The 27184-nt window shown below is 46.4% G+C and overlaps 1 protein-coding gene across 1 annotated transcript in view; it reads left to right on the top strand.

The window, feature by feature from the left end:
- The window catches only part of LOC149445142 (cytochrome P450 2F3-like), a 62537-nt gene extending 38183 nt beyond the window's left edge, over window positions 1-24354 (top strand). Inside the window, exons 6-10 of the mRNA XM_089654199.1 lie at window positions 1758-1934; window positions 2012-2153; window positions 19536-19723; window positions 21982-22123; window positions 23894-24354. Coding sequence (XP_089510325.1) covers window positions 1758-1934; window positions 2012-2153; window positions 19536-19723; window positions 21982-22123; window positions 23894-24075 — 831 coding nt within the window. The 3' untranslated portion in view covers window positions 24076-24354. The remainder of the gene's footprint in view (window positions 1-1757; window positions 1935-2011; window positions 2154-19535; window positions 19724-21981; window positions 22124-23893) is intronic.
- Window positions 24355-27184: the final 2830 nt, after the last annotated feature.

Genomic DNA, 27184 nt, shown 5'->3' with positions numbered 1-27184 from the left:
AGTGTAGGCACCACAGGAATGCCGTCCAGGTCTTCCCCAAAAGCTTTGCCCCACAGTCAGGCACATAGGCTCACTCATGCATTCCATCAATGGCCAGTGTAGGGGATGTTTTTGTTGTTTTATTTTTGGAGAACTTGGATAGGGTTGATGGAATTAGATGGGATACTCCAAAAACAAGAACTATGTGCACTTGAGGACTTAGATATTCTTCAGGATAAGCTGTAACAAAGTCTGTGCTTGAAACAAACCGTGGACTTCAGCTTTAAGGCATCAGCTGTAGTAGAAGTAGTAGTTTATCTGAGTATCTCTTTCTTAGAGCCACAAGAGCAGAGTCCCTTTTTAGTAGGAGAGTAAGTGGACAGAGCTCTTCAGAATACCAGCCAGTGTCCCCTTTGGCTAGACCAGTGGTTCTTAACCTGGGTTCGATCAAACCCCAGGGGTTCGGTGAGTCAGTCTCGCGGGTTCGGCGGAGGTGAAGACCCACACCCGACTCATATGATTCGTGCAGTAAATATTCATTATTATGTTTTTGTTTTTGTGTGAAAATCATGTTTTAATGGTTTTGTTCTTTGTTCTTAATGGTTTTGTTCATTTTGTGCACCTATGTATAAATATATACCTAAATATATACCTATGTTTTGAATTTGAAAAATCATATTTTATTTTTCCAATTAAGAAGGGTTCGGTGAATGCGCATATGAAACTGGTGGGGATCAGTACCTCCAACAAGGTTAAGAACCATTGAGCTAGACCCACAGCTGACTCCATAGCATCAGAGGGGTTTTAGGACAACAAAGTCTCTAAGATCCTTTCAGAGGTGTCTGCACTCACAAGGTCCAAGGACAGGTGGTTGCCTTCCTCTGTGATACCAGACCAGATCTTCAGTAAATGGCCCCTCAGTCAGCTCTCAGTAGAACCTGGGTCTTGGCATTCAGGCCCTCAGGTCAGCCACCTGAGGCTTATGACAGCAGATGCAGCAGCATTGCCTGGGAGAGCAGCATGTCCCCTCCAGGTTGGACCAGTCCTATACAGGAGAAGGTCCAGAACTCACTGAATATATACAGTTTCCCAGCATGCCATCACAGCCTCTCTCTCTGGGATAGGCCAGGGCTTTATCAATATTCATGTGCCCATCTGCAAGGCTCCACACTTTTCATCCAGAAACTTCTCAAGCTTTCTGGATGCAGAAGAAGCTATCAGCCTGGCAGCAGCTGAACATACTGAGCGGACCTGACTAACAGAACACAGCAACACTGATTATAGTGCGCAAACTATGCTTTTACCTAACAATAATCACAACCACATTGACGGTAGTGTGCAACTAAAATTACCTATCAAAACACATACTAAACCTTGTCTATCAAAACCTAGCACCTATCTTGGTGGGTGCTACAATAGCAAATTATACAGAGAAATAGGCTTTTTAAAATCTTAGAACATATTTATGGTAGAATTTTGATCAAGGTGATCACTTTTACATGTCGATCTACAAAAAAAACCTTAAGAAGACTACATGTAATGTAATGTTTATCAAGAACCTTCCATCATCATTTTTTTCTTTTGTTCTTTTTTGTGTGCTTTTGTTCTGTGTTATAATGTCCAGCAAATTACAGTTACTAGTTATATGATACCCTGATGGTTCTTGTCTTCTTTCTCTATATCTACTATATTTTTAGTAGTGACTTTGAAGAATTTGTTTACAATGATAGCTACAACTATTGCATTTATTTATGTCTAATATCATTTTTACCGTGTAGTTATATAACATATTCCCGGGATTCATGGATTTTCTGCCAGGACCTCACCATCGCATTTTCAGGAATTTTGAAAAAATGAAGATCTTTGTGATGGAGCACCTGAGAAAACATGAGGAGACCCTTCAGCCAGACTGTCCTCGGGACCTGATAGACTGTTTCCTTACGAGAATGCAAAAGGTAAGCGAAAATTAGTCTTTCTAGAGCGCACCACATTATACTATCCTGAATAATGGTCTATAAATTTACCAACCTAGGAGAAAGGGAATCCAAAGAGCAACTTCAACATTGACACCACAGTAATGACTACACTCAACTTGTTTTTTGGAGGAACAGAGACGGTCAGCACAACCCTGAGATATGGAATTCTTATTCTGATGAAGTACCCACACATTACTGGTATGGGAGTCCACAACTGGGCTAAGTATACTGACTACAATAGGTGACATAAGCAGTGAAATATGACCCTATTTGCAAAGTGTTAAAAAAAAAAATAGTTGTAGGGTGGGGGGGGTTTATGTAAAGGTGATAAGGATGCTCCAACTACACCATTTTATGAACAAGGCCCAGCATGTCCATGTACTCGGGGTACCTTTGCTAGAGTCAGGCTTACCAATGCTCGGGAAAAGGTGGGATCTGAGTTCATGTGAAAGTCTGACTTTAATGCGTTCTCCCTACCCGGAGATGAGCTAACACTGAAAGCAGTACAAATCCCTATTTCTTCATTTCAAGAGCTGTCCCATTGCTCTACTCCCAGTGTATAACATATGTTGCATTCAGGTTGGCGGGTTGAATCATGCCACTCCACCGGCCAGCATGCCTCCACTACGTCACTCCGAGTAATGGAATGGAACCCCGCCGGATACTTAGTGTGGGTCTCATATGTGTCCTGTGTTAACTCCTTCTGTACCACACCTACTGGTCAGGATCAGAATCAGAAGGATCAGAAGCCCTGTGCTGCTGGTCTGTTCCCGGTTGCCTATGGGAGACAGACTAGAAAGGGAGCCCAATTGGCGCTACCTCACTACCATAGGTTACCTCATCCTTCCAGATACCATGCCTCAACTGGTTGCTTGTGGCTCTAAGAGATGAACTTGGTTGCCCATTCTCCTGACCTCATTCTCCATTACCGTGCAGGCTACTTGTATTGTAGTACCGTGCACTTCATACCCCTTAGTGCTATTACAGGACCATGTTCTTTGTATTCACCATCCTTATTATGCACACCATCAGACCAGGCTCAGGAAAAGGTTAACAATTTTTTAACTCTTCTTCCAAGTGCAACATGATACAGAATAAATTATGAACTGTTCCTTAACCAATTCACTTTCACTCCCTTCCTGCCCAGGCCATTTTCCAGCTTTCAGTGCTGTTGCACTTTGAATGAAAATTGCGCAGTCATGCAACACTGTACCCATATGAAATTTGTATAATTTTTTTACACAAATAGAACTTTCTTTGGTGGTATGTAATCACCACTGTTTTTTTTTTTTTTTTTTTGCTAAATAAATGGAAAAACAAACAAAAAGGCTATTGCTTCCGCATCATCAGGAGAAGAGGGTGGCAGCTTGGCAGCGAGCAAAACAGTCGGTGGGTTGTCTCCATCGCCACACTCTGCCATGTGCCACTTTCAGGTCTCCTCACACACTGCTGGTGTGTTGAATTTTTTGACATAGGGTGCTGGCAGATTACGGGCCTCCCATAGCTGCTGCCAGGCCCCTAATCTGCCATAGGCCCCTATATACCGCCTCCTCATGCTGCTGCCAAGTCCAGAGTCTCTCATGGGTCCCTGTACGGCCTCCCATTGCTGCTGTCTCCATCGCCACACTCTGCCATGTGCCACTTTCAGGTCTCCTCACACACTGCTGGTGTGTTGAATTTTTTGACATAGGGTGCTGGCAGATTACGGGCCTCCCATAGCTGCTGCCAGGCCCCTAATCTGCCATAGGCCCCTATATACCGCCTCCTCATGCTGCTGCCAGGTCCAGAGTCTGTCATGGGTCCCTGTACGGCCTCCCATTGCTGCTGTCTCCATCGCCACACTCTGCCATGTGCCACTTTCTGGTCTCCTCACACACTGCTGGTGTGTTCAGTTTTTTGACATAGGGTGCTGGCAGATTACGGGCCTCCCATAGCTGCTACCAGGCCCCTAATCTGCCATAGGCCCCTATATACCGCCTCCTCATGCTGCTGCCAAGTCCAGAGTCTCTCATGGGTCCCTGTATGGCCTCCCATTGCTGCTGTCTCCATCGCCACACTCTGCCATGTGCCACTTTCAGGTCTCCTCACACACTGCTGGTGTGTTCAGTTTTTTGACATAGGGTGCTGGCAGATTACGGGCCTCCCATAGCTGCTGCCAGGCCCCTAATCTGCCATAGGCCCCTATATACCGCCTCCTCATGCTGCTGCCAAGTCCAGAGTCTCTCATGGGTCCCTGTACGGCCTCCCATTGCTGCTGTCTCCATCGCCACACTCTGCCATGTGCCACTTTCAGGTCTCCTCACACTGCTGGTGGGTTCCATTTTGTCATAGGGTGCTGGCAGATTACGGGCCTCCTATAGCTGCTGCCAGGCCCCTAATCTGCCATAGGCCCCTATATACCGCCTCCTCATGCTGCTGCCAGGACCAGAGTCTGTCATGGGTCCCTGTACGGCCTCCCATTGCTGCTGTCTCCATCGCCACACTCTGCCATGTGCCACTTTCAGGTCTCCTCACACACTGCTGGTGTGTTGAATTTTTTGACATAGGGTGCTGGCAGATTACGGGCCTCCCATAGCTGCTGCCAGGCCCCTAATCTGCCATGGGCCCCTATACCGCCTCCTCATGCTGCTGCCAGGTCCAGGCGAACGTAGTCACACAGGGGAGGAACTTCTCAGTGTAATGAACAGAGAAATCGACAGATGGCTGTCTCCGCGCAAACTGAAAATCGGAACCATGTTGACCGACAACGGAAAGAACATGGTGTCTGCTCTGCGTCAAGTAAGGTTGTGCCATGCGCCATGCATGGCTCACGTGTTCAATCTGGTTGTCAAGCGGTTCCTAAAATCCACCATCCCACTGCAAGACATCCTTAAAATGTCACGTAAACTTTGCATGCATTTCAGCCATTCCTACACCGCAAAGCACACCCTCCTTGAGCTGCAGCGGCAGAACGGAATTGCACAGCATCGCCTGATCTGCGACGTTGCAACAAGGTGGAATTCAACCCTACACATGTTATACCGCCTTTACGAACAGCGAAAGGCCATCACCGATTTCCTGATGTTACAAGCGGATAAAGGTACTCCCTGTGTAACTTAGATGTCAGCCATTGGCAGCTCATGCGTGACACCTGCGCTTGCTCAGGCCCTTTGAGGAGGCCACGCTATTCGTGAGTCGGCAGGACTATGGGATGAACGACGTCATTCCTCTGTTGCACGTCCTGGAACAAATGCTGTTAACAATGGCTGGTCAGGGTGCGGTAGACGTGGCGCACAGATCTCAACGCCACATGACCCCTGTGGGGGCAGGACAGGAAGAAGAGGAGGAGGTAGAGGAGGACATTTGTGCTCAGGAATTATTGAGTGAAATGGGTGGTTTTTCCACTCAGCGGACAGGAGTGGAGGAGCAGGAGCATCTGGTAGAGGAGGAGGAGGAGGAGACAGAGGACCCAGACGCACCGTGGCAGTATGCTGTGGAGATGGAGGCAGGGAGTTTCTCGCATTCCTTGGCACAAATGGCCCATAGCATGCTCGGTTGCTTGCGTAGCGACAGCCGAATAATAACCATCAGACAGAGGGATGACTTTTGGCTGTCCACCTTGTTGGACCCTTGCTACCGTTCAAAAATGGTGGCCTTTTTCACACCTGCTGAGAGGGAGGCCAAAATAACGTACTATAAAAACCACCTATGTAGTCAGCTGGTCTCTGCCTGTCTGCGCCAACGTCCATCCTCAGACACTGTGGGCCCTGTGCGCTCACGTTCCGCTGCCATGGCAGCAGGGGAGGGGTGGGGTGGTAGGAGCAGTGGCAGCTCCACCAGCAGCAGCTGCCTCAGTCTGCAGTCGATGATGAGTAGCTTTCTTCACCAGCGCAGTGAGGAAACTACTAACCAGCCGCAGCAGCAGCAGCAGCAGCATCAGGTGGACCTGGAGCAGGACCTCAAACAACAGGCTTAGGCCTACTTGGACAGCACCCTGCCAACCGAGGTAGACAATCCCCTTGACTACTGGGCAACGAAACTTGACCTTTGGCCCCAACTAGCTGAATTTGCCCTTGAAAGGCTGTCATGCCCGGCCAGTAGCGTGGCATCGGAGCGCGTGTTTAGTGCGGCAGGAGGTATTGCAACTCCGCGGAGGACACGACTGTCCACCCAAAGTGTGGAGAGACTCACGTTTGTGAAAATGAATCAGGCGTGGATTAGTCTGGATTTCAAACCACCAGTTCCTGACACAACTGACTAAATCCGCCATGAATCATGCCTCAAACATGTGCCACTTTCAGGTTTCCTCACACACTGCTGGTGTGTTCCATTTTTTGTCATAAGGTGCTGGCAGATTACGGGCCTCCTATAGCTGCTGCCAGGCCCCTAATCTGCCATGGGCCCCTGTACCGCCTTCTCATGCTGCTGCCAGGTCCACAGTGTCTCATGCCATGTGCCACTTTCAGGTCTCCTCACACTGCTGGTGTGTTGAATTTTTTGACATAGGGTGCTGGCAGATTACGGGACTCCCATAGCTGCTGCCAGGCCTCTAATCTGCCATGGGCCCCTATACCGCCTCCTCATGCTGCTGCCAAGTCCAGAGTCTGTCATGGGTCCCTGTACGGCCTCCCATTGCTGCTGTCTCCATCGCCACACTCTGCCATGTGCCACTTTCAGGTCTCCTCACACACTGCTGGTGTGTTCAATTTTTTGACATAGGGTGCTGGCAGATTACGGGCCTCCTATAGCTGCTGCCAGGCCCCTAATCTGCCATGGGCCCCTATACCGCCTCCTCATGCTGCTGCCAAGTCCAGAGTCTGTCATGGGTCCCTGTACGGCCTCCCATTGCTGCTGTCTCCATCGCCACACTCTGCCATGTGCCACTTTCAGGTCTTCTCACACACTGCTGGTGTGTTGAATTTTTTGACATAGGGTGCTGGCAGATTACGGGCCTCCTATAGCTGCTGCCAGGCCCCTCATCTGCCATGGGCCCCTGTACCGGCTCCTCATGCTGCTGCCAGGTCCACAGTGTCTCATGCCATGTGCCACTTTCAGGTCTCCTCACACTGCTGGTGTGTTGAATTTTTTGACATAGGGTGCTGGCAGATTACGGGCCTCCCATAGCTGCTGCCAGGCCCCTAATCTGCCATGGGCCCCTATACCGCCTCCTCATGCTGCTGCCAGGTCCAGAGCCTCTCATGGGTCCCTGTACGGCCTCCCATTGCTGCTGTCTCCATCGCCACACTCTGCCATGTGCCACTTTCAGGTCTCCTCACACACTGCTGGTGTGTTACATTTTTTGTCATAGGGTGCTGGCAGATTACGGGTCTCCCATAGCTGCTGCCAGGCCCCTAATCTGCCATGGGCCCCTGTACCGCCTCCTCATGCTGCTGCCAGGTCCACAGTGTCTCATGCCATGTGCCACTTTTTGGTCTCCTCACACTGCTGGTGTGTTGAATTTTTTGACATAGGGTGCTGGCAGATTACGGGCCTCCCATAGCTGCTGCCAGGCCCCTAATCTGCCATGGGCCCCTATACCGCCTCCTCATGCTGCTGCCAGGTCCAGAGTCTGTCATGGGTCCCTGTACGGCCTCCCATTGCTGCTGTCTCCATCGCCACACTCTGCCATGTGCCACTTTCAGGTCTCCTCACACTGCTGGTGTGTTGAATTTTTTGACATAGGGTGCTGGCAGATTACGGGCCTCCTATAGCTGCTGCCAGGCCCCTAATCTGCCATAGACCCCTATATACTGCCTCCTCATGCTGCTGCCAAGTCCAGAGTCTGTCATGGGTCCCTGTACGGCCTCCCATTGCTGCTGTCTCCATCGCCACACTCTGCCATGTGCCACTTTCAGGTCTTCTCACACACTGCTGGTGTGTTGAATTTTTTGACATAGGGTGCTGGCAGATTACGGGCCTCCTATAGCTGCTGCCAGGCCCCTAATCTGCCATGGGCCCCTGTACCGCCTCCTCATGCTGCTGCCAGGTCCACAGTGTCTCATGCCATGTGCCACTTTTTGGTCTCCTCACACTGCTGGTGTGTTGAATTTTTTGACATAGGGTGCTGGCAGATTACGGGCCTCCCATAGCTGCTGCCAGGCCCCTAATCTGCCATGGGCCCCTATACCGCCTCCTCATGCTGCTGCCAAGTCCAGAGTCTCTCATGGGTCCCTGTACGGCCTCCCATTGCTGCTGTCTCCATCGCCACACTCTGCCATGTGCCACTTTCAGGTCTCCTCACACACTGCTGGTGTGTTCAATTTTTTGACATAGGGTGCTGGCAGATTACGGGCCTCCCATAGCTGCTGCCAGGCCCCTAATCTGCCATAGGCCCCTATATACCGCCTCCTCATGCTGCTGCCAAGTCCAGAGTCTCTCATGGGTCCCTGTACGGCCTCCCATTGCTGCTGTCTCCATCGCCACACTCTGCCATGTGCCACTTTCAGGTCTCCTCACACTGCTGGTGTGTTGAATTTTTTGACATAGGGTGCTGGCAGATTACGGGCCTCCTATAGCTGCTGCCAGGCCCCTAATCTGCCATGGGCCCCTATATACCGCCTCCTCATGCTGCTGCCAAGTCCAAAGTCTGTCATGGGTCCCTGTACGGCCTCCCATTGCTGCTGTCTCCATCGCCACACTCTGCCATGTGCCACTTTCAGGTCTCCTCACACTGCTGGTGTGTTGAATTTTTTGACATAGGGTGCTGGCAGATTACGGGCCTCCTATAGCTGCTGCCAGGCCCCTAATCTGCCATAGGCCCCTATATACCGCCTCCTCATGCTGCTGCCAAGTCCAGAGTCTGTCATGGGTCCCTGTACGGCCTCCCATTGCTGCTGTCTCCATCGCCACACTCTGCCATGTGCCACTTTCAGGTCTCCTCACACTGCTGGTGCGTTGAATTTTTTGACATAGGGTGCTGGCAGATTACGGGCCTCCTATAGCTGCTGCCAGGCCCCTAATCTGCCATAGGCCCCTATATACCGCCTCCTCATGCTGCTGCCAAGTCCAGAGTCTGTCATGGGTCCCTGTACGGCCTCCAATTGCTGCTGTCTCCATCGCCACACTCTGCCATGTGCCACTTTCAGGTCTCCTCACACTGCTGGTATGTTGAATTTTTTGACATAGGGTGCTGGCAGATTACGGGCCTCCTATAGCTGCTGCCAGGCCCCTAATCTGCCATAGGCCCCTATATACCGCCTCCTCATGCTGCTGCCAAGTCCAGAGTCTGTCATGGGTCCCTGTACGGCCTCCCATTGCTGCTGTCTCCATCGCCACACTCTGCCATGTGCCACTTTCAGGTCTCCTCACACTGCTGGTGTGTTGAATTTTTTGACATAGGGTGCTGGCAGATTACGGGCCTCCTATAGCTGCTGCCAGGCCCCTAATCTGCCATGGGCCCCTATATACCGCCTCCTCATGCTGCTGCCAAGTCCAGAGTCTGTCATGGGTCCCTGTACGGCCTCCCATTGCTGCTGTCTCCATCGCCACACTCTGCCATGTGCCACTTTCAGGTCTCCTCACACTGCTGGTGTGTTGAATTTTTTGACATAGGGTGCTGGCAGATTACGGGCCTCCTATAGCTGCTGCCAGGCCCCTAATCTGCCATAGGCCCCTATATACCACCTCCTCATGCTGCTGCCAAGTCCAGAGTCTGTCATGGGTCCCTGTACGGCCTCCCATTGCTGCTGTCTCCATCGCCACACTCTGCCATGTGCCACTTTCAGGTCTCTTCACACTGCTGGTGTGTTGAATTTTTTGACATAGGGTGCTGGCAGATTACGGGCCTCCTATAGCTGCTGCCAGGCCCCTAATCTGCCATAGGCCCCTATATACCGCCTCCTCATGCTGCTGCCAGGTCCAGAGTCTCTCATGGGTCCCTGTACGGCCTCCCATTGCTGCTGTCTCCATCGCCACACTCTGCCATGTGCCACTTTCAGGTCTCCTCACACACTGCTGGTGTGTTGAATTTTTTGACATAGGGTGCTGGCAGATTACGTGCCTCCCATTGCTGCTGCCAGGCCCGTAATCTGCCATGGGCCCCCGTACCGACTCCTCATGCTGTGACGTTGCAACAAGGTGGAATTCAACCCTACATATGTTAGACCGCCTTTACGAACAGCAAAAGGCCATCACAGATTTCCTGATGTTAAAAGCGGATAAAGGTACTCCCTGTGTAACTTAGATTTCAGCCATTGGCAGCTCATGCGTGACACCTGCGCTTGCTCAGGCCCTTTGAGGAGGCCACGCTATTCGTGAGTCGGCAGGACTATGGGATGAACGACGTCATTCCTCTGTTGCACGTCCTGGAACAAATGCTGTTAACAATGGCTGGTCAGGGTGCGGTAGACGTGGCGCACAGATCTCAACGCCACATGACCCCTGTGGGGGCAGGACAGGAAGAAGAGGAGGAGGTAGAGGAGGACATTGGTGCTCAGGAATTATTGAGTGAAATGGGTGGTTTTTCCACTCAGCGGACAGGAGTGGAGGAGCAGGAGCATCTGGTAGAGGAGGAGGAAGAGGAGACAGAGGACCCAGACGCACCGTGGCAGTATGCTGTGGAGATGGAGGCAGGGAGTCCCTCGCATTCCTTGGCACAAATGGCCCATAGCATGCTCGCTTGCTTGCGTAGCGACAGCCGAATAATAACCATCAGACAGAGGGATGACTTTTGGCTGTCCACCTTGTTGGACCCTCGCTACCGTTCAAAAATGGTGGCCTTTTTCACACCTGCTGAGAGGGAGGCCAAAATAACGTACTATAAAAACCACCTATGTAGTCAGCTGGTCTCTGCCTGTCTGCGCCAACGTCCATCCTCAGACACTGTGGGCCCTGTGCGCTCGCGTTCCGCTGCCATGGCAGCAGGGGAGGGGTGGGGTGGTAGGAGCAGTGGCAGCTCCACCAGCAGCGGCTGCCTCAGTCTGCAGTCGATGATGAGTAGCTTTCTTCACCAGCGCAGTGAGGAAACTACTAACCAGCCGCAGCAGCAGCAGCAGCAGCATCAGGTGGACCTGGAGCAGGACCTCAAACAACAGGCTTAGGCCTACTTGGACAGCACCCTGCCAACCGAGGTAGACAATCCCCTTGACTACTGGGCAACGAAACTTGACCTTTGGCCCCAACTAGCTGAATTTGCCCTTGAAAGGCTGTCATGCCCGGCCAGTAGCGTGGCATCGGAGCGCGTGTTTAGTGCGGCAGGAGGTATTGCAACTCCGCGGAGGACACGACTGTCCACCCAAAGTGTGGAGAGACTCACGTTTGTGAAAATGAATCAGGCGTGGATTAGTCTGGATTTCAAACCACCAGTTCCTGACACAACTGACTAAATCCGCCATGAATCATGCCCCAAACATGTGCCACTTTCAGGTCTCCTCACACTGCTGGTGTGTTCCATTTTTTGTCATAGGGTGCTGGCAGATTACGGGCCTCCCATAGCTGCTGCCAGGCCCCTAATCTGCCATGGGCCCCTATACCGCCTCCTCATGCTGCTGCCAAGTCCAGAGTCTCTCATGGGTCCCTGTACGGCCTCCCATTGCTGCTGTCTCCATCGCCACACTCTGCCATGTGCCACTTTCAGGTCTCCTCACACTGCTGGTGTGTTCCATTTTTTGTCATAGGGTGCTGGCAGATTACGGGCCTCCCATAGCTGCTGCCAGGCCCCTAATCTGCCATGGGCCCCTATACCACCTCCTCATGCTGCTGCCAGGTCCAGAGTCTCTCATGGGTCCCTGTACGGCCTCCCATTGCTGCTGTCTCCATCGCCACACTCTGCCATGTGCCACTTTCAGGTCTCCTCACACTGCTGGTGGGTTCCATTTTTTGTCATAGGGTGCTGGCAGATTACGGGCCTCCCATAGCTGCTGCCAGGCCCCTAATCTGCCATGGGCCCCCGTACCGACTCCTCATGCTGCTGCCAGGCCCGTAATCTGTCATGGGCCCCTGTTGTCGCTTGTTGGCATATTCCGCTCGTTCAGATGCTCCTTCTCCTGCTACTCCTCTTCACGGATTCCGTCAGCAGTCTTTCTTGGAATCCGTTTCCAAGAGACAACAGTTTGCGAGCACGCACCAGACGGTGCAGAAACTGAACGTCCTCCTGTCCAAGTTGCTGCTGCCAGGCTCGTAATCTGTCATGCGCCCCTGTACCGCCTCCTCATGCTGCTGCCAGGTCCAGAGTGTGTCATGGGCCCCCGTACCGACTCCTCATGCTGCTGCCAGGCCCGTAATCTGTCATGGGCCCCTGTACCGCCTCCCCATGCTGCTGCCAGGTCCAGAGTGTGTCATGGGTCCCTGTACGGCCTCCCATTGCTGCTGCCAGGCCCGTAATCTGCCATGGGCCCCCGTACCGACTCCTCATGCTGCTGCCAGGCCCGTAATCTGTCATGGGCCCCTGTACCGCCTCCTCATGCTGCTGCCAGGTCCAGAGTGTGTCATGGGTCCCTGTACGGCCTCCCATTGCTGCTGTCTCTATCGCCACACTCTGCCATGTGCCACTTTCAGGTCTCCTCACACTGCTGGTGGTTTCCATTTTTGTCATAGGGTGCTGTATGGCCTCCCATTGCTGCTGCCTCCACCGCCACACTGTGGCTCCACACTCTGGCTTTGGCCCCGTGACTGCCCAAATGAGTGAAGTGTGCGGTGATTCTAAGATCGACGGCACTCATCTGCATGTCATACTGACTGACAGTATTATTTCTCTTCCCCAGCAGACTCCAAGGGCATTTAAATTAAAGGTACAGTGTTCTGCACTAATATTAAGTCTCTCTGAAGCCTAGAAACACCCTTTTTTAAGTTAAATTCACAGCGAATATATTCAACTCGAATCAAAATTTTTCCACGAATTCGCCGAATCAGTCGAATCGAATTTTTGAATACTTCGCTCATCTCTAATTATTTAGTCTGTAGGAAAGTTATAGAGTCCAAAAACTATGGTATACATATATAGTATAAATCTGAAATTCGATCACTCCTGATGTACTGATGGCCCATCTCATTTCTTGAGGCCCGAAAATGCCAGGACAGTACAGGACAGAAATTTTCTAATTTAAAAAAAGCTGATTTTTACACGTAAACAAAAAAGTATCAGAAAAGGCTTGGCCAGTGAATATATTGCTTAATTTATTTAACCACTTGAGCTCCAGAGGATTTACCCCCCTTAATGACCAGGCCTCTTTTTGCTACTCGGTGCTGCACTAATTCAATATATATTGATAATTGCGCGGTCATGCAATGCTGCACCCAAACGAAATTTACGTCCTTTTTTTCACACAAATAGAGCTTTCTTTCGGTGTAATTTGATCACCTGTGCGCTTTTTATTTTTCACGCTATAAACAAAAAAAGGCCAAAAATTTTGAAGAAAAACAATATTTTTTACTTTCAGCTATACAAAATATATAGTAAACTCAAAGTTGGTTATAAATTTAGGCCAAAATGTATTCTGCTACATGTTTTTAGTAAAAAAAATCCCAATAAGTGTATATTGATTGCTTTGTGTGGAAGTTATAGCGTCTACAAACTATGGTATAAATACTGCAATTTACGCCATTTTTCTGCTATACAGCGCTGCGCTAGTTTAACGGACAATTGCGCGGTCATGCAACATGGTACATAAATGAAATTTACATCCTTTTTTTCCCCACAAATTGAGCTTTCTTTCGGTGGTATTTGATCACCTGTGCGGTTTTTATTTTTTGCACTATAAAAAAAAAGGCTGACAATTTTGAGGAAAAAAAAACAATATTTTGGACTTTTTGCTATAAAACATGTCCAGTAAAAAAAAATGCAAAAATCAAATTTAGTCATAAATTTCTGCCAAAATGCATTCTGCGGCATGTCTTTGCTAAAAAAAAAAAAACAATACGTGTAAATTAATTGGTTTACGTGAAAGTTATAGCGTTTACAAATGGCGGGAAAGATACTGGGATTTTTAGGGGTTTTTTTTATACTAATAATGGCAGCGATCAGGGACTTATTGCGGGACTGCGGCAGACATTCTGACATTGGGGGGTGCTGACTTGGGGTCACTGACATCCCCAAAAACACTAATACAGTGATCAGTGCAAAAAAAAAACCACTGACACTGTACTAATGGCAATGGGGAGGAAGGGGTTAACTTTATTTTGCAGGCAAGGGTTATAGGAGTGAGGGGAGTTTTTTTACTAGGGGGTGGGGGTGTGCTGGGCGGGACAAGGCTGATCGAGAAAGAGAAACTCTTCTTTCTCGATCAGCTCATCCTCGAACTGACAGGGAAGTGACAGACAGCACAGCTACTGCAGCTGTGCTGTCTGTCACTGTTTGCCGCCGATCGCCGTGAAACAGCCGCTAAGGACCGGCTGTGACCTTGCGACTCACATCTGCGGCTGTGATCGGCGGGACAGATAGGGTGGCGGCGCGCCTTGTGCGCGCCCCCTATTTGTTTACAAAACACACGTTTTAAAATGTGGTTTTGCCTGCGAGTGCCGCCCTGCCACCATATATCTACAGTGGCTGGGCGGCAAGTGGTGTAATGTGTTTTCACAAAATTTTAAATTTTTTATGTATGTGCAGCAATAAATAAAAATGGCTTAGGCAGCCAAAGGGTTAAGTAGTACACGTGACACCGTATTAGTTATTATTATTGTGTGTATTCTGATCAGATGTGCCTCATTACATACCAACGAACAGAATATGTAGGATTTTTTATTTTTTTTGGCACAGTAGAGTGTAATTTAGCATAGATAATATCTACACATGATGGATTAGTCATTCTGAAGGAGATGGAACAAACCCATATCTAATGAATTAAAAGCTACTCAGAGCTCGGGGCGTTTCTGACTACTGTGTAATAGAAAGGCAAACAGTTCTCCTGTACAATGGATGGGAAGGACCTGGGATCATCTTGTCCTGTGTAATTTCTTTGTGTAGACAGCATTTAATGCTCTTACATGACTTTAACCACTTAAGCTCCAGAAGATTTCACTCCCCTCATGACCTGGGCAGTTTTTGCTATTCGGAGCTAAACTACTTTAACTGGCTGACTACGCCATTTTTATTGTTGCACATACATACAAATTAAATTTATATACATTTTTTCACACAAATAGAGCTTTCTTTTGGTAGTATTTGATCACCACTGGGTTTTTTATTAGAAAAACAAAAAAAGACTGAAAAGGTAGAAAAAAAATTCAATATTTTTTACTTTCTGCTATAAAACATATCCAATTAACAAAAAATTTAAAAAAATCACACTCCTTCACAAATTTATGCCAAAATGTCTTCTGCTACATGTCTATGGTAAAGAAAAAAATCCCAATAAGTGAATATTAATTGGTTTGTGTGAAAGTTATAGCATCTGCAAACTGAGGTATATATACTGGAATTTCTATTTATTTTTTTCCTTTTTATGCTAGTAATGGTGGTGGGCAATCTGACACTAACTGACGCTGGGTGGGAACTGTCTAACTGACACTGACATCACCAGTGACACAAATACAGTGATCAGTGCGAATACTATACAGTGGTGCACTCAGAATCTGGTGCACCTGTGCATGGTAACCAATCAGCTTCTAACTTCAGCTTGTTGAATTAAGCTTTAGCAATAAAACCTGGAAGCTGATTGGTTTCTATGCAGAAGTGCACAAGATGTTGAGTGATACAGCTTTAGTAAATAATCCCAATTTCACTGTACTAATGGCACTGGCTGGGAAGGGGTTAACATCTAGGGGCAATCAAAGGGTTAACTGTGTGCCTAGCTATGTGTAATGTGTGTAATATGTGCTGCTTTTACAGAGCCCTGTGTTGCTAGTAAACACAGAGCTCTGTACTGTCATTCACTAAGCTGATCAGCATCCCAGCCATAAATCATTGTCTGTGACCTGCTGACCAACTTGTGCTGAAGCGAATGACAGCACAGATGGGGTGGTGGCATGTGCGCCCCCTACCCATAAATGCCGGATCACGTACATGTGTGTGATCAGGCGCAGCCAGGCCGCTCTGCCGCAGTAAAAGTGTGGTGGGCAGTCCACAACTAGTTTAATTCAGCCTGGATTTCCAGTAGTAGAACCATGTGGCTCCCTGATAACAGGCGCCTAGGCTCAGTTTTGTAGACAATCTTCCTATAAATAACTAGACAGGGAATTGCTGTAACTTATACTAACGATCGCAATATAATTAGACATGTGCATTTTGTTTCACTTTGATTCGTTTTTCGGATGAAAGTTTAATCCGAATCTCTGAATGGACGTAGTGACAAATGTCAACAAATCCAGAAAAAGTGATACCGAAATTACCAAATGCATTTGTTTCATTCGGATGACATCACGTGATGCTATAGTAGTTCGAGCCCTTGGGGAGATTAATTAAATTTTCAAATTTGTTTGATAATTCGGATTCGGATAATGAATGGAACTTAATTCCATCCCATTTGTTAATTCAGATGCACAGTTGATATTGTCCAATCAGCTCATGTCATTGCTCTTGGTAGGTTGGACTAGCATCTGAAAATATTGAATCCTGATTCGAATCCATCTAATTTGATATTACATCAAATATATAGCAATCTTCTGGAAAAACTGCTAAATTTTTCAAAATTGCCAACCAACAAATGAATATACAAAACAAATGTCGAAGATACGGAATGAATTCTGAAAATTAATCAGTTCAACATAACGAATATGACGAAATGAAATTCTTCAATGAACGAATGCATCCAAAACTAAATGAAAGGATCATTTCCGGCGTGCACATGTGTAATAATCATTCCTGAGAGCTTTTAGGGCACATATGTCAAACAAAAGGCCCACGGGCAGAATCCGGCCCTCCAGGCTATTTCATGTGGCCCTTGCACCTCTCCTGCGGGTACACCCTTGTCTCCGCCCCCACCTTGTCTCAGCAGTCAGCAGAGAGAGGAGAATAGAACTCTGCCAAATCCTGCACCTCTCAGTGTAGCTGCAGCACCCCCTCATCTTTGTCTCCCCTGATCTCAGCATTCAGCAGACTCTGGTAACTGATTTCACTCCTCCTCTGGTCCTCCTCAAGACCCTGCACTTTCTGCTGTTCAGCTTTGCCCCCAAAGGGGGTGCACGGTGATGTTAGGGAGGGTGCAGGGGCAGACTGACAACTCATGGGGCCCCCGGACAATAGGGGATCATGGGGCCCCTGTGTCCTTGCCCAAACTCAAAAAAGCCTATGAAAAAGGTACCAGGGGCATCTCATAGGGCCCCCTACTGACCCCGGGCCTAGGGCAGCGCCCGAGTTTCCAAATGGTCACCCTCAGTTGGGAGGGTGTGGGATTCTTGACATCTGATGTAATGGGGCGTGGGGAGCTCTGGACATCTACTCTTACAGATACAACCGGCCCTTTGAGGGCAATCATAATGCTGATACGGCCCATGATGAAATGGAGTTTGACTCCTCTGTTTTAGGGGGTGAGACTTGGGCCTTATATATGATTGTGTTCTTACTAAGAACTGAAGTCAATTCTTGACAGTGAATTCCTGACCAGGGAACATTAGACATGGTCTAAACATTTGAATCTGATTGGTGACTGTGGGGAGACAACTTCAGTTCTTTGTAAGGATGCGTTGATACCTTGAACCTCCAGTCTAACCTTGAATCCCATTTTACATTTATGTCACCTATAATGGATTTGGTGGGATGGCCCCACATCTTGTCCCTCTGTCCCTCTGGTGTTGTGCCCTGGACCATGTTCCCGGGATCCCAGTAACAATGTTATCTGAGATACTGCACAACTGCAAAGGTATTACTTGGAGGGGGGGGGGGAATAATCAGGGCCATGAGTGCAGCCTGGTCCTCATACACAGTGGGGCAAAAAAGTATTTAGTCAGCCACCAATTGTGCAAGTTCTCCCACTTATAAAGATGAGAGAGGCCTGTTATTTGGCATCATAGGTAGACCTCAACTATGAGAGACAAAATGAGAAAAAAAATCCAGACAATCACATTGGCTGATTTGGAAAGAATGTATTTGCAAATTATGGTGGAAAATAAGTATTTGGTCACCTACAAACAAGCAAGATTTCTGGCTCTCACAGACCTGTACCTTCTTCTTTAAGAGGCTCCTCTGTCCTGCACTCATTACCTGTATCAATGGCACTTGTTTGAACTTGTTATCAGTATAAAAGACACCTGTCCACAACCTCAAACAGTCACACTCCAAACTCCACTATGGCGAAGACCAAAGAGCTGTCGAAGGACACCAGAAACAAAATTGTAGACCTGCAACAGGCTGGGAAGACTGAATCTGCAATAGGCAAGCAGCTTGGTATACTTTTTTGCCCCACTGTATTTAGGGATGTGGTCTATGGGACCAACCTGTAAAATGGGCTTGGTTTAGGTGCACCCACCGAAAAGGTTGGTATGCAAAATGTAAATTATGGATGGTGTTAACAGTGTCCTAGAATGAGGGACCATAATGTTGGTATGAGTCTATACAAAGATTTCTGCTCATTACTATGCTCCAGTGTCCCTTTTATAGCCAAAAAAACACTTGAGGACCACCTTGGTCACACCATGAAGATTCTAAACTAGTTTCTGCCCGGCCAATAGGAGGTTGATGACCGGGTGGGCCTTTCCTCCCTCCAGGTTGACATCATATGACGTCCTCCCGGTCACACCGCTCATGCGTTCATCAGTGCAGCATATCAGTGTCCATCAGTGCCACCTTATGAGTGCCCATCAATGCAGCCTATCAGTGCCCATCAGTGCAGCCTCATCAGTGCCCATCAATGCAGCCTCATCAGTGCAGCCTCATCAGTGTCCATCAGTGCAGCCTCATCAGTGCCCATCAATGCAACCTCATCAGTGTCCATCAGTGCAGACTCATCAGTGCCCATCAATGCAACCTCATCAGTGTCCATCAGTTCAGCCTCATCAGTGGCCATCAGTGCAGCCTCATCAGTGCCCATCAATGCAGCCTACCAGTGTCCATCAATGCAGCCTCATCAGTGCCCACCAATGCAGCCTACCAGTGTCCATCAATGCAGCCTCATCAGTGCCCACCAATGCAGCCTACCAGTGTCCATCAGTGCAGCCTCATCAGTGCCCATCAATGCAGCCTACCAGTGTCCATCAGTGCAGCCTCATCAGTGCCCATCAATGCAGCCTATCAGTGTCCATCAGTGCAGCCTCATCAGCGCACATCAGTGAAGACGAAAATGTACTTATTTGCAAATTTTTATAACAGAAACTAAGAAAAGGTTTTTTTTCAAAATGTTAGGTCTTTTATTTGTTTGCTTAGCAAAAAAACCAGAGGTGATTAAATATCACCAAAATAAAGCTCTATCTGTCTCAAAAAAATGATGAAAATGTCATATGGGTACAGTGTTGCATGACCGCGCAATTGCCGTTTAAAGTATGACAGCGCCAAAAGCTGAAAATTGGCCTGGACTGGAGTCCAGAAGGATTAGAACCTTTGTCAGTTTTTTACAACTCATAAAATAGAGAAAGCCACCACCCCACAATGAGCCTCAGTTATGTATTGGGCTCACCATACAGGCAGCAAAGAAAAATTGCCAAACACATGTTCTTCCACTGAGGACCCTGTGGTAACATATGTCTTCATCTTTGTAAATGATATGTACTGATCTCAGATACTCTTTGTCCATTCAGAAAAAGTTCAACAGGAGATAGACAAAGTGATTGGAAGGAACCGATACCCCGCAGTGGAAGATCGGAGTAAAATGCCGTACACGGATGCTGTAATACATGAAATACAACGTTTTACCACCATCATCCCCCTGAGTCTGCCACATTGTGTCATACGAGACACTGACTTCAGAGGATACTTCCTGCCAGAGGTAATCAGAAACAGAAAATCATAATAAATCATAATAGATCATATGGGCAGCACAGTGGCTAAATGGTTAGCACTTCCGCCTGGCAGTACTAGGGTCGTTGGTTTGAATCCCAACCATGGCACCACCTGCTATGCAGAGCCATACAAAGCAGTGCGTTTACAGATAAAAGCACTCACACAACTTACAGTAAAACAGCACACAGTTAACCCTTTGATTGCCTCACATGTTAAGCCCTTCCTGCTCAATGACATTAGTACAGTGTCAGTGCTTTTTATTAGCACTGATCACTGTCTTGGTGTCACTGATGATGTCAGTGACACCATGTCAGTTCCCCCCAGTGTCAGAATGCCTGCCGCAGTCCCGCTATAAATCCCAGTATATATACCGCCATTTTTAAACGCAATAACTTTCACGTAAACCGAATAATTTACACTTATTAGGGGTTTTTTTTAGCAAAAACATGTAGCAGAATACATTTTGGCCTAAATTTATGACGAAATTAGATTTTTTAATTTTTTTTCCTGGACATGTTTAATATCAAAAAGTCAAAAATATTGTTTTTTTTCTCAAAATTGTTAGTCTTTTTTTTTTTTTTTATAATGCAAAAAACAAAAACCGCACAGGAGATCAAATACCACTGAAAGAAAGCTCAATTTGTGGGGAAAATAGCTTCATTTGGGTGCAGCATTGCATGACCGCGCAATTGTCAGTTACACTGCACCGCAAACAATGGTCTGGTCAGGAAAGGGGGTAAATCGTCTGGAGGGCAAGGGGTTAAAGGTTATGCAAGGTAACATTTCCATCTATTTCTTTTTGAAGTCAACTGTAGGCACAAGATTCTTTGCATGTGCGATCAAAGAATGGCTTCCAGCATAACTTTAGATATGCATGCTACCTCATAAACTGAATGACTGAATGAGGACACATCTATATTGATGCTGTGTGTCCTTCACAATGTAATGCAAAGAGACCATGTGTAGTGTGTAACCCTACCGGCTCATGCAATCCATGAGCACTCTGCATTTACTTACAAGGGGTCCATCAGGGTTGCCTGGATTGCTGGGTGGAAACCTCCTCCAGACATCTACCCTCTGAGAAACACTGTGATCAATCCAGCCTTACCTAAGCTGGACCTGGGCCCTCCAACTTAAACTGCAATCTCTTCCTACCAGCCTTGGTCCTGCTCATATCACTGGGCACAAGCCCATGTCCAACAGTAGTCCTTCATTGGTACACAAAGGCAAAGTCCACACCAGGCTCCTTAAAAAGATAATGGACTTTATTGGAGAACATTAGGTGATAAATCTGCCATGTAGGATATTAGCAGCACCATACTTAAACAAGTTGTTGCAATGTGGAGGAAAGGAAGAGCCAGAGAGACCTTTGCCTTACCTGTGGACAGATCCTAATCCTGAAGCAAGAATGCAATCAGTATTACGCCACCAAGCGTCAAAAGCAGGGGCGGACTGACCATTTGGAAACTCGGGCACTGCCCAAGGTCCTGGGGTCAGTAGGGGTCCCCATGAGATGCCCCTGGTACCTTTTTCATAGGCTTTTTTGAGTTTGGGCAAGGACACAGGGGCCCCATGATCCCCTATTGCCTGGAAGCCCCATGAGTTGTCAGTCCGCCCCTGGTCAGAAGGCTTCCCCTAATAGGTAGCTTGCATAGGAGGCTTTCCTGGCTACAAGATGAGAAATACTGCTTGCTTCTTCCCACAGATTGAAGGCATTCTCCATTAATTTGCCAGATTAGTAATATAACCCTCCAGGAATATCCTAGGCTGGCAGGGAAGAGATGCCAAGCAATCTGAAGCAGGATACCACCTCAACGGGCTTCTATTGCGGTAACTGCCTAAATACGTAGAGACAGCTTGTGATGGCTGGACCTCCAGTACATTGGGGATCTCTTTCCTACAATAACACTGGATTTTTTTTTCATGTTCCCCTACCATCAGCATATTTTTTGTGTGTGTTCCAAACAGGGGCGGACTGACAACTCATGGGGCCCCCGGGCAATAGGGGATCATGGGGCCCCTGTGTCCTTGCCCAAACTCAAAAAAGCCTATGAAAAAGGTACCAGGGGCATCTCATGGGGCCCCCTACTGACCCCAGGCCCTTGGGCAGTGCCCGAGTTTCCAAATGGTCAGTCCGCCCCTGGTTCCAAAACACTAAAGGATATGTACTGTATAGGTATGGTATAAAAAGTCTACTGGTACTGGAACAATCAAGAGTTATAATTTCTATTATATCCTATGCAGGGCACAGAAGTCATCCCGGTGCTCACCTCTGTTCACTATGATCCTGAGAAATTCAAAGACCCTCACACCTTCAACCCTGAAAACTTCTTGGATGAGAATCATCGTTTCAAGGCTAATGACGCATTCATGCCGTTCTCCTCAGGTATTTATCTGGCTTAAATATCTACTCCAATCAATTTTATTTTCAGGAGACATAATGGGAGGTGTGGAGCAGTTACCATACCCCAGGTTAGAGGAAACCTATGGCACTCACTATTCAAAATAAAAATTCAAGCTTGAGAGATGCCCAAAGGGAGCACAACCTACCTGCCCAGTAGTAGAGTTTGCTGTAGTATACCTCAGTCTCATTTCTCCATAATCCGGTGATCTGTGCAGGAGAGGATTTTCTAATCCTCCCTCCCTTTCCCTATATGTCAGTGCTTAGTTTTACCTGATCATCAATCAGATTTCTACCTGCCTTGAAAGTTTGAATGTTCCAAAAAACTCAGATTAAAGAGTATGTAAACCCAACATTTCATATTCCTGATCTGTGCCTGCTGTACCATGTACTTGTATGAAAAGGTATCCTGTTCTCTTTGTATTGCTTCCTTTGTGTGAAATCCGTGGTATTCCTGCCAGTCCCTCTGCTTTCCTATTAAAAACTAACCACACTAAGCATGAGATCACACTGTGGTCAGCTTTCTAGCTGAGAACTCAGCCTGCTCTCCTCCAATAATCAGACTTGCCCTGATGCGCCCCCCTTCCTGCACAGCCATTCATTTGGAAGACCAGTATGCTGCTGCTGTTTCTCCACTCTCACCGCTATATGCTGCTGAGAACAGAGAGTATGTGAACACATTAAAAAAAAGGGGGAAAAGATGTGTTTTTTAATGTTTTTATATCGATATACAAATGTTTTGCATTTCAATTCTATTTTAAACTGAATGGGTTGTTTTACAAGGTGAGGGTTCACATATACTTTAAGGTAAACTAAGTGAATTCTCTGATTTTAGCACAACTTCATTGTTTGTTCAATAGCCTTAATAGTAACAGAGAGAGTTGTTCTCTGAATGGCGCTCATCCACAGAGCTGTGAAAATGTGGAATAGACTCCCTCAAGAGTTGGTTCTGGCCAGCTCAGTGGATTGCTTTAAAAAAGTTCTGGATTGTTTCTTAGATACACAGAATATAACTGGATACTAACATTTATAGGTGAAGTTGATCCAGGGAATATCCGATTGCCTCTCAGGGGATCAGGAAGGACTGTTTTTCCCTGCAGGAGCAAATTGGATCATGATTTGCTGGGGTTTTGCCTTCCTCTGGATCAACCGTGGGTATAGGATTATAACTTTGTTTTTTTTTTAATGGTTAAACTGGATGGACGTTTGTCTTTTTTCAGCCAGACTAACTATGTAACATTGGACAAAGCTGGACTATGCAAAAACAAAATCATACTTGGATTTCAGCTTTAAATTGAAATTTAATTGTTAATTGTTATCTCCTAGATTGTAAGCTCGAAAGAGCAGGGCCCTCGAACCCCTCGTGTATTGTATTGTTACTGTATTGTCACATGTTCTGTCCCCCACTATAATGTACAGCGCCGAGCAAACCTTTTGGCGCTATATAAATACTGTATAATAATACTATAGCCAAAATGTTATTTTTTTGCGTAGAGTAGGGAAGGGCAATGCTTCCATTAGATACTACATTTTTTGTTTTGCCAGAATTCTTTCTATTATTTATGTTGATTATAGTTCTCCATGTGTCTTTGTAGGAACGTACAGTTTTCAGAAAACTGTTATTAATGTTTATGTAATCCCTAGTCTGCAATATCACCGTATATTATACATTACAGCAGGGAAGTCTGTATCAAGTGGACAATAATCATAATAATAATATTTAAAAATAATAATTTTTAATTTTTTTCCTAACAGGTAAACGGATATGCCTCGGGGAAAGTCTGGCCCGCATGGAGCTCTTCTTATTCTTTACCACTTTCCTGCAAAACCTAATTTTCAAGCCAACAATTCATCCGGATATGATTGACCTCACCCCATCAATCAGTGGAACTGGCAATGTGCCCCCTGTTTATAAGCTCGGCGTTATTCCTCGCTAGATGACCCTGTTTGGCTTTAGTTTAGTCCCTTGCTTTTGTAGAACAACTGCATTAATCTCTATTAGCCAGCAGAGGGCAGCAGAGTAGCATTTTTATTTAGAGCTCAAAAAAATATTGACTATGCTGTATGAACTGACAGTTTAAAAAGTAAAGACTGCTAAATTCAACATTATCGTCTCCAGAAAATGTGTTCATTAAACATATTTCTCAATTTACAGTAATATTATGACTGTAAATTAAACATTCAAGCTTAACAACTAAATAAACTGCTGAATCGTATTATCATTTTTCAATACTGATTGTCAATGCGCAACCACAGATACTCGCTAACTGGGGCAAGAATTTTATTTGGTGGAGGAGGAATGAGGAGAGAGCTTACTCCAAAGACATGCTGGTAGGTTAATTGGCTCCTGTCTATATTGTCCCTAGTATGTGTATGCATGAATGTGAGTTAGGGACCTTGGATTGTACGCCCCTTGAGGGTTAGGGACTGATGTGAATGTACAATATATATGTAAAGCGCTGCGTAAATTGATGGCGCTATATAAGTACCTGAAATAAATAAATAAATAATAAAATACTCCGAGAAGATAAAACCAGTGGTGATGCAGTTATCACAGCCTGCAAAACTTCTGGTTGCCACTGTAGAGAGATTCACTCAAATTTAGCTGGCTGGACAGACATGACAGATACAAATCTTGAATACAATTTGGTACAATTGAAGGGTTGTGGAGAATGCAAGTGATTACTACACACCTGAGATTCCACAATCTGCAGTGCCATGAAAAAGTATTCATACCCCTTGAAATGTTCCACTTTTTGTCATGTTACAACCAAAAACGTAAATGTATTTTATTGGGATTTGATGTGATAGACCAACACAAAGTGGCACATAATTGTGAAGTGGAAGGACAATGATAAGTGGTTTTCAACATTTTTTACAAATGAATATGTGAAAAGTGTGATGTGCATTTGTATTCAGCCCCCCCGGAGTCAACCACCTTTTTGTTTGCAATTCCAGCTGCAAAGTCTTTTTGGGGATGTCTCTACCAGCTTTGCACATCTAGAGAGTGAAATTCTTCTTTGCAAAATAGCTCAAGCTCTGTCATATTGGATGGAGAGCGTCTGTGAACAGTAATTTTGAAGTCTTGCCACAGATTCTCCACTGGATTTAGGTCTGGACTGTGACTGGGCCATTCTAGCACATGGATATGCTTTAATCTAAACCATTCCATTGTAGCTCTGGCTGGATGTGTTGGGTCGTTGTCCTGCTGGAAGGTGAACCTCCTCCCCAGTCTCAAGTCTTTTGCAGACTCTAACAGGTTTTCTTGTCCTGTATTTGGCTCCATCCATCTTCCCATTGACTCTGACCAGCTTCCCAGTCCCTGCTGAAGAAAAGCATTCCCATAAGATGATGCTGCCACCACCATGTTTCACAGTGGGGATGGTGTGTTCAGGGTGATGTGTAGTGTTAGTTTTCCACCACACACAGCGTTTTGCTTTTAGGCCAAAAAGTTAAATTTTGGTCTTATCTGACCAGAGCACCTTCTTCCACATTTGCTGTGTCCCCCACATTGCTTCTCGCAAACTGCAAACGGGACTTTTTGCTGCTTTCTTTCAGCAATGGCTTTCTTCTTGCCCCGCTTCCATAAGGGTCAGATTTGTGGAGTACACAACTAATAGTTCTCCTGTGGACAGATTCTCCCACCTGAGCTGTGGATCTCTGCAGCTCCTCCAGAGTTACCATGGGCCTCTTGGCGGCTTCTCTGATTAATGCTCTCCTTGCCCGGCCTGTCAGTTTAGGTGGACAGCCATGTCTTGGTAGGTTTGTAGTTGTGCCATACTCTTTCCATTTTCGGATGATGGATTGAACAGTGCTCCATGAGATGTTCAAAGCTTGGGATATTTTTTTAGAACCTAACTCTGCTTTAAACTTCTCCACTTTATCCCTGACCTGTCTGGTGTGTTCCTTGGCCTTCATGATGCTGTTTGTTCACTAATGTTCTCTAACAAACCTCTGAGGGCTTCACAGAACAGCTGTATGTATACGGAGATTAAATTACACACAGGTGGACTCTATTTACTAATTAGTTGACTTCTGAAGGCAATTTTCAGATATTTATTTGTAAAGAATTTTGAAAATCATTTCTTATTTTCCTTCTGCTTCACAATTATGTGTCACTTTGTGTTGATCTATCACATGAAATCCCAATAAAATACATTTATGTTTTTGGTTGTAACATGACAAAATGTGGAAAATTTCAAGGGGTATGAATACTTTTTCAAGGCATTGTATCTAAAATCTTGGTGTGATCACTTTTCCTACTGCCACATACCAGACACACGACTAAGGTTAGCATACTACCACCTGCATTTTGTCAGCGAACTAGTCTACTAGACAATCATACACTCAGATCATCAGTGAATTTATAACTGAATAGACGTGTAATTTGTTTCCTTATGAATCAATATTCAGACAACATTTTCATTATTCGGAGATTCAGATATGTCCAAATCTTCGAATCCCAAAAGTAATGGATTTCAATGAATCCCAAATAAATTACAGTTGCAAGAAAAAGTATGTGAACCCCTTGGGATTACGTGGAGTTTTGCATGAATTGGGCATAAAATGTGCTCTGAACGTCATCTAAGTCACAACAATAGAAGAACACAGTCTGCTGAACATAATACTACACAAACATTAGATGTTGCCATGGTTTAATTGCACATAACATGTAAACATTCACAGTGCAGAGAGGAAAAAGTATGTGAGGCCCTAGCTTAATGACTTCTCCCAGAGCTAATTGGAGCCAGGAGTGAGCCAACCTTGACTAAAAATAGTGTGATGATATTGGATGTGTTGCTGACAGCTGTCCTGCCCTTAAAAAACACACACCTGTTTTGGGTTTACTGGTTTCAAGAAGCACTGTCTGATGTGAACCATGCCTCACAGAAAAGAGCTCTCAGAAGACCTACGATCAAGAATTGTTGACTTGCAAGAAGCTGGAAAGGGTTACAAAAGTATCTCCAAAAGCCTTGATGTTTATGTGTCCACGGTAAGACAGACTGTCTACAAATGGAGAAAGTTTAGCACTGTTGCTACTCTCCC

The sequence above is a fragment of the Staurois parvus genome, unplaced genomic scaffold (assembly GCF_062004578.1).
Source record: "Staurois parvus isolate SC_StPar_1 unplaced genomic scaffold, SC_StPar_1.0 ptg000746l, whole genome shotgun sequence".
In the NCBI taxonomy this organism is placed as follows: Eukaryota; Metazoa; Chordata; class Amphibia; order Anura; family Ranidae; genus Staurois; species Staurois parvus.
The sequence above is the reverse complement of the archived record's forward strand: the minus strand, read 5'-3'. Positions and strand labels throughout refer to the sequence as shown.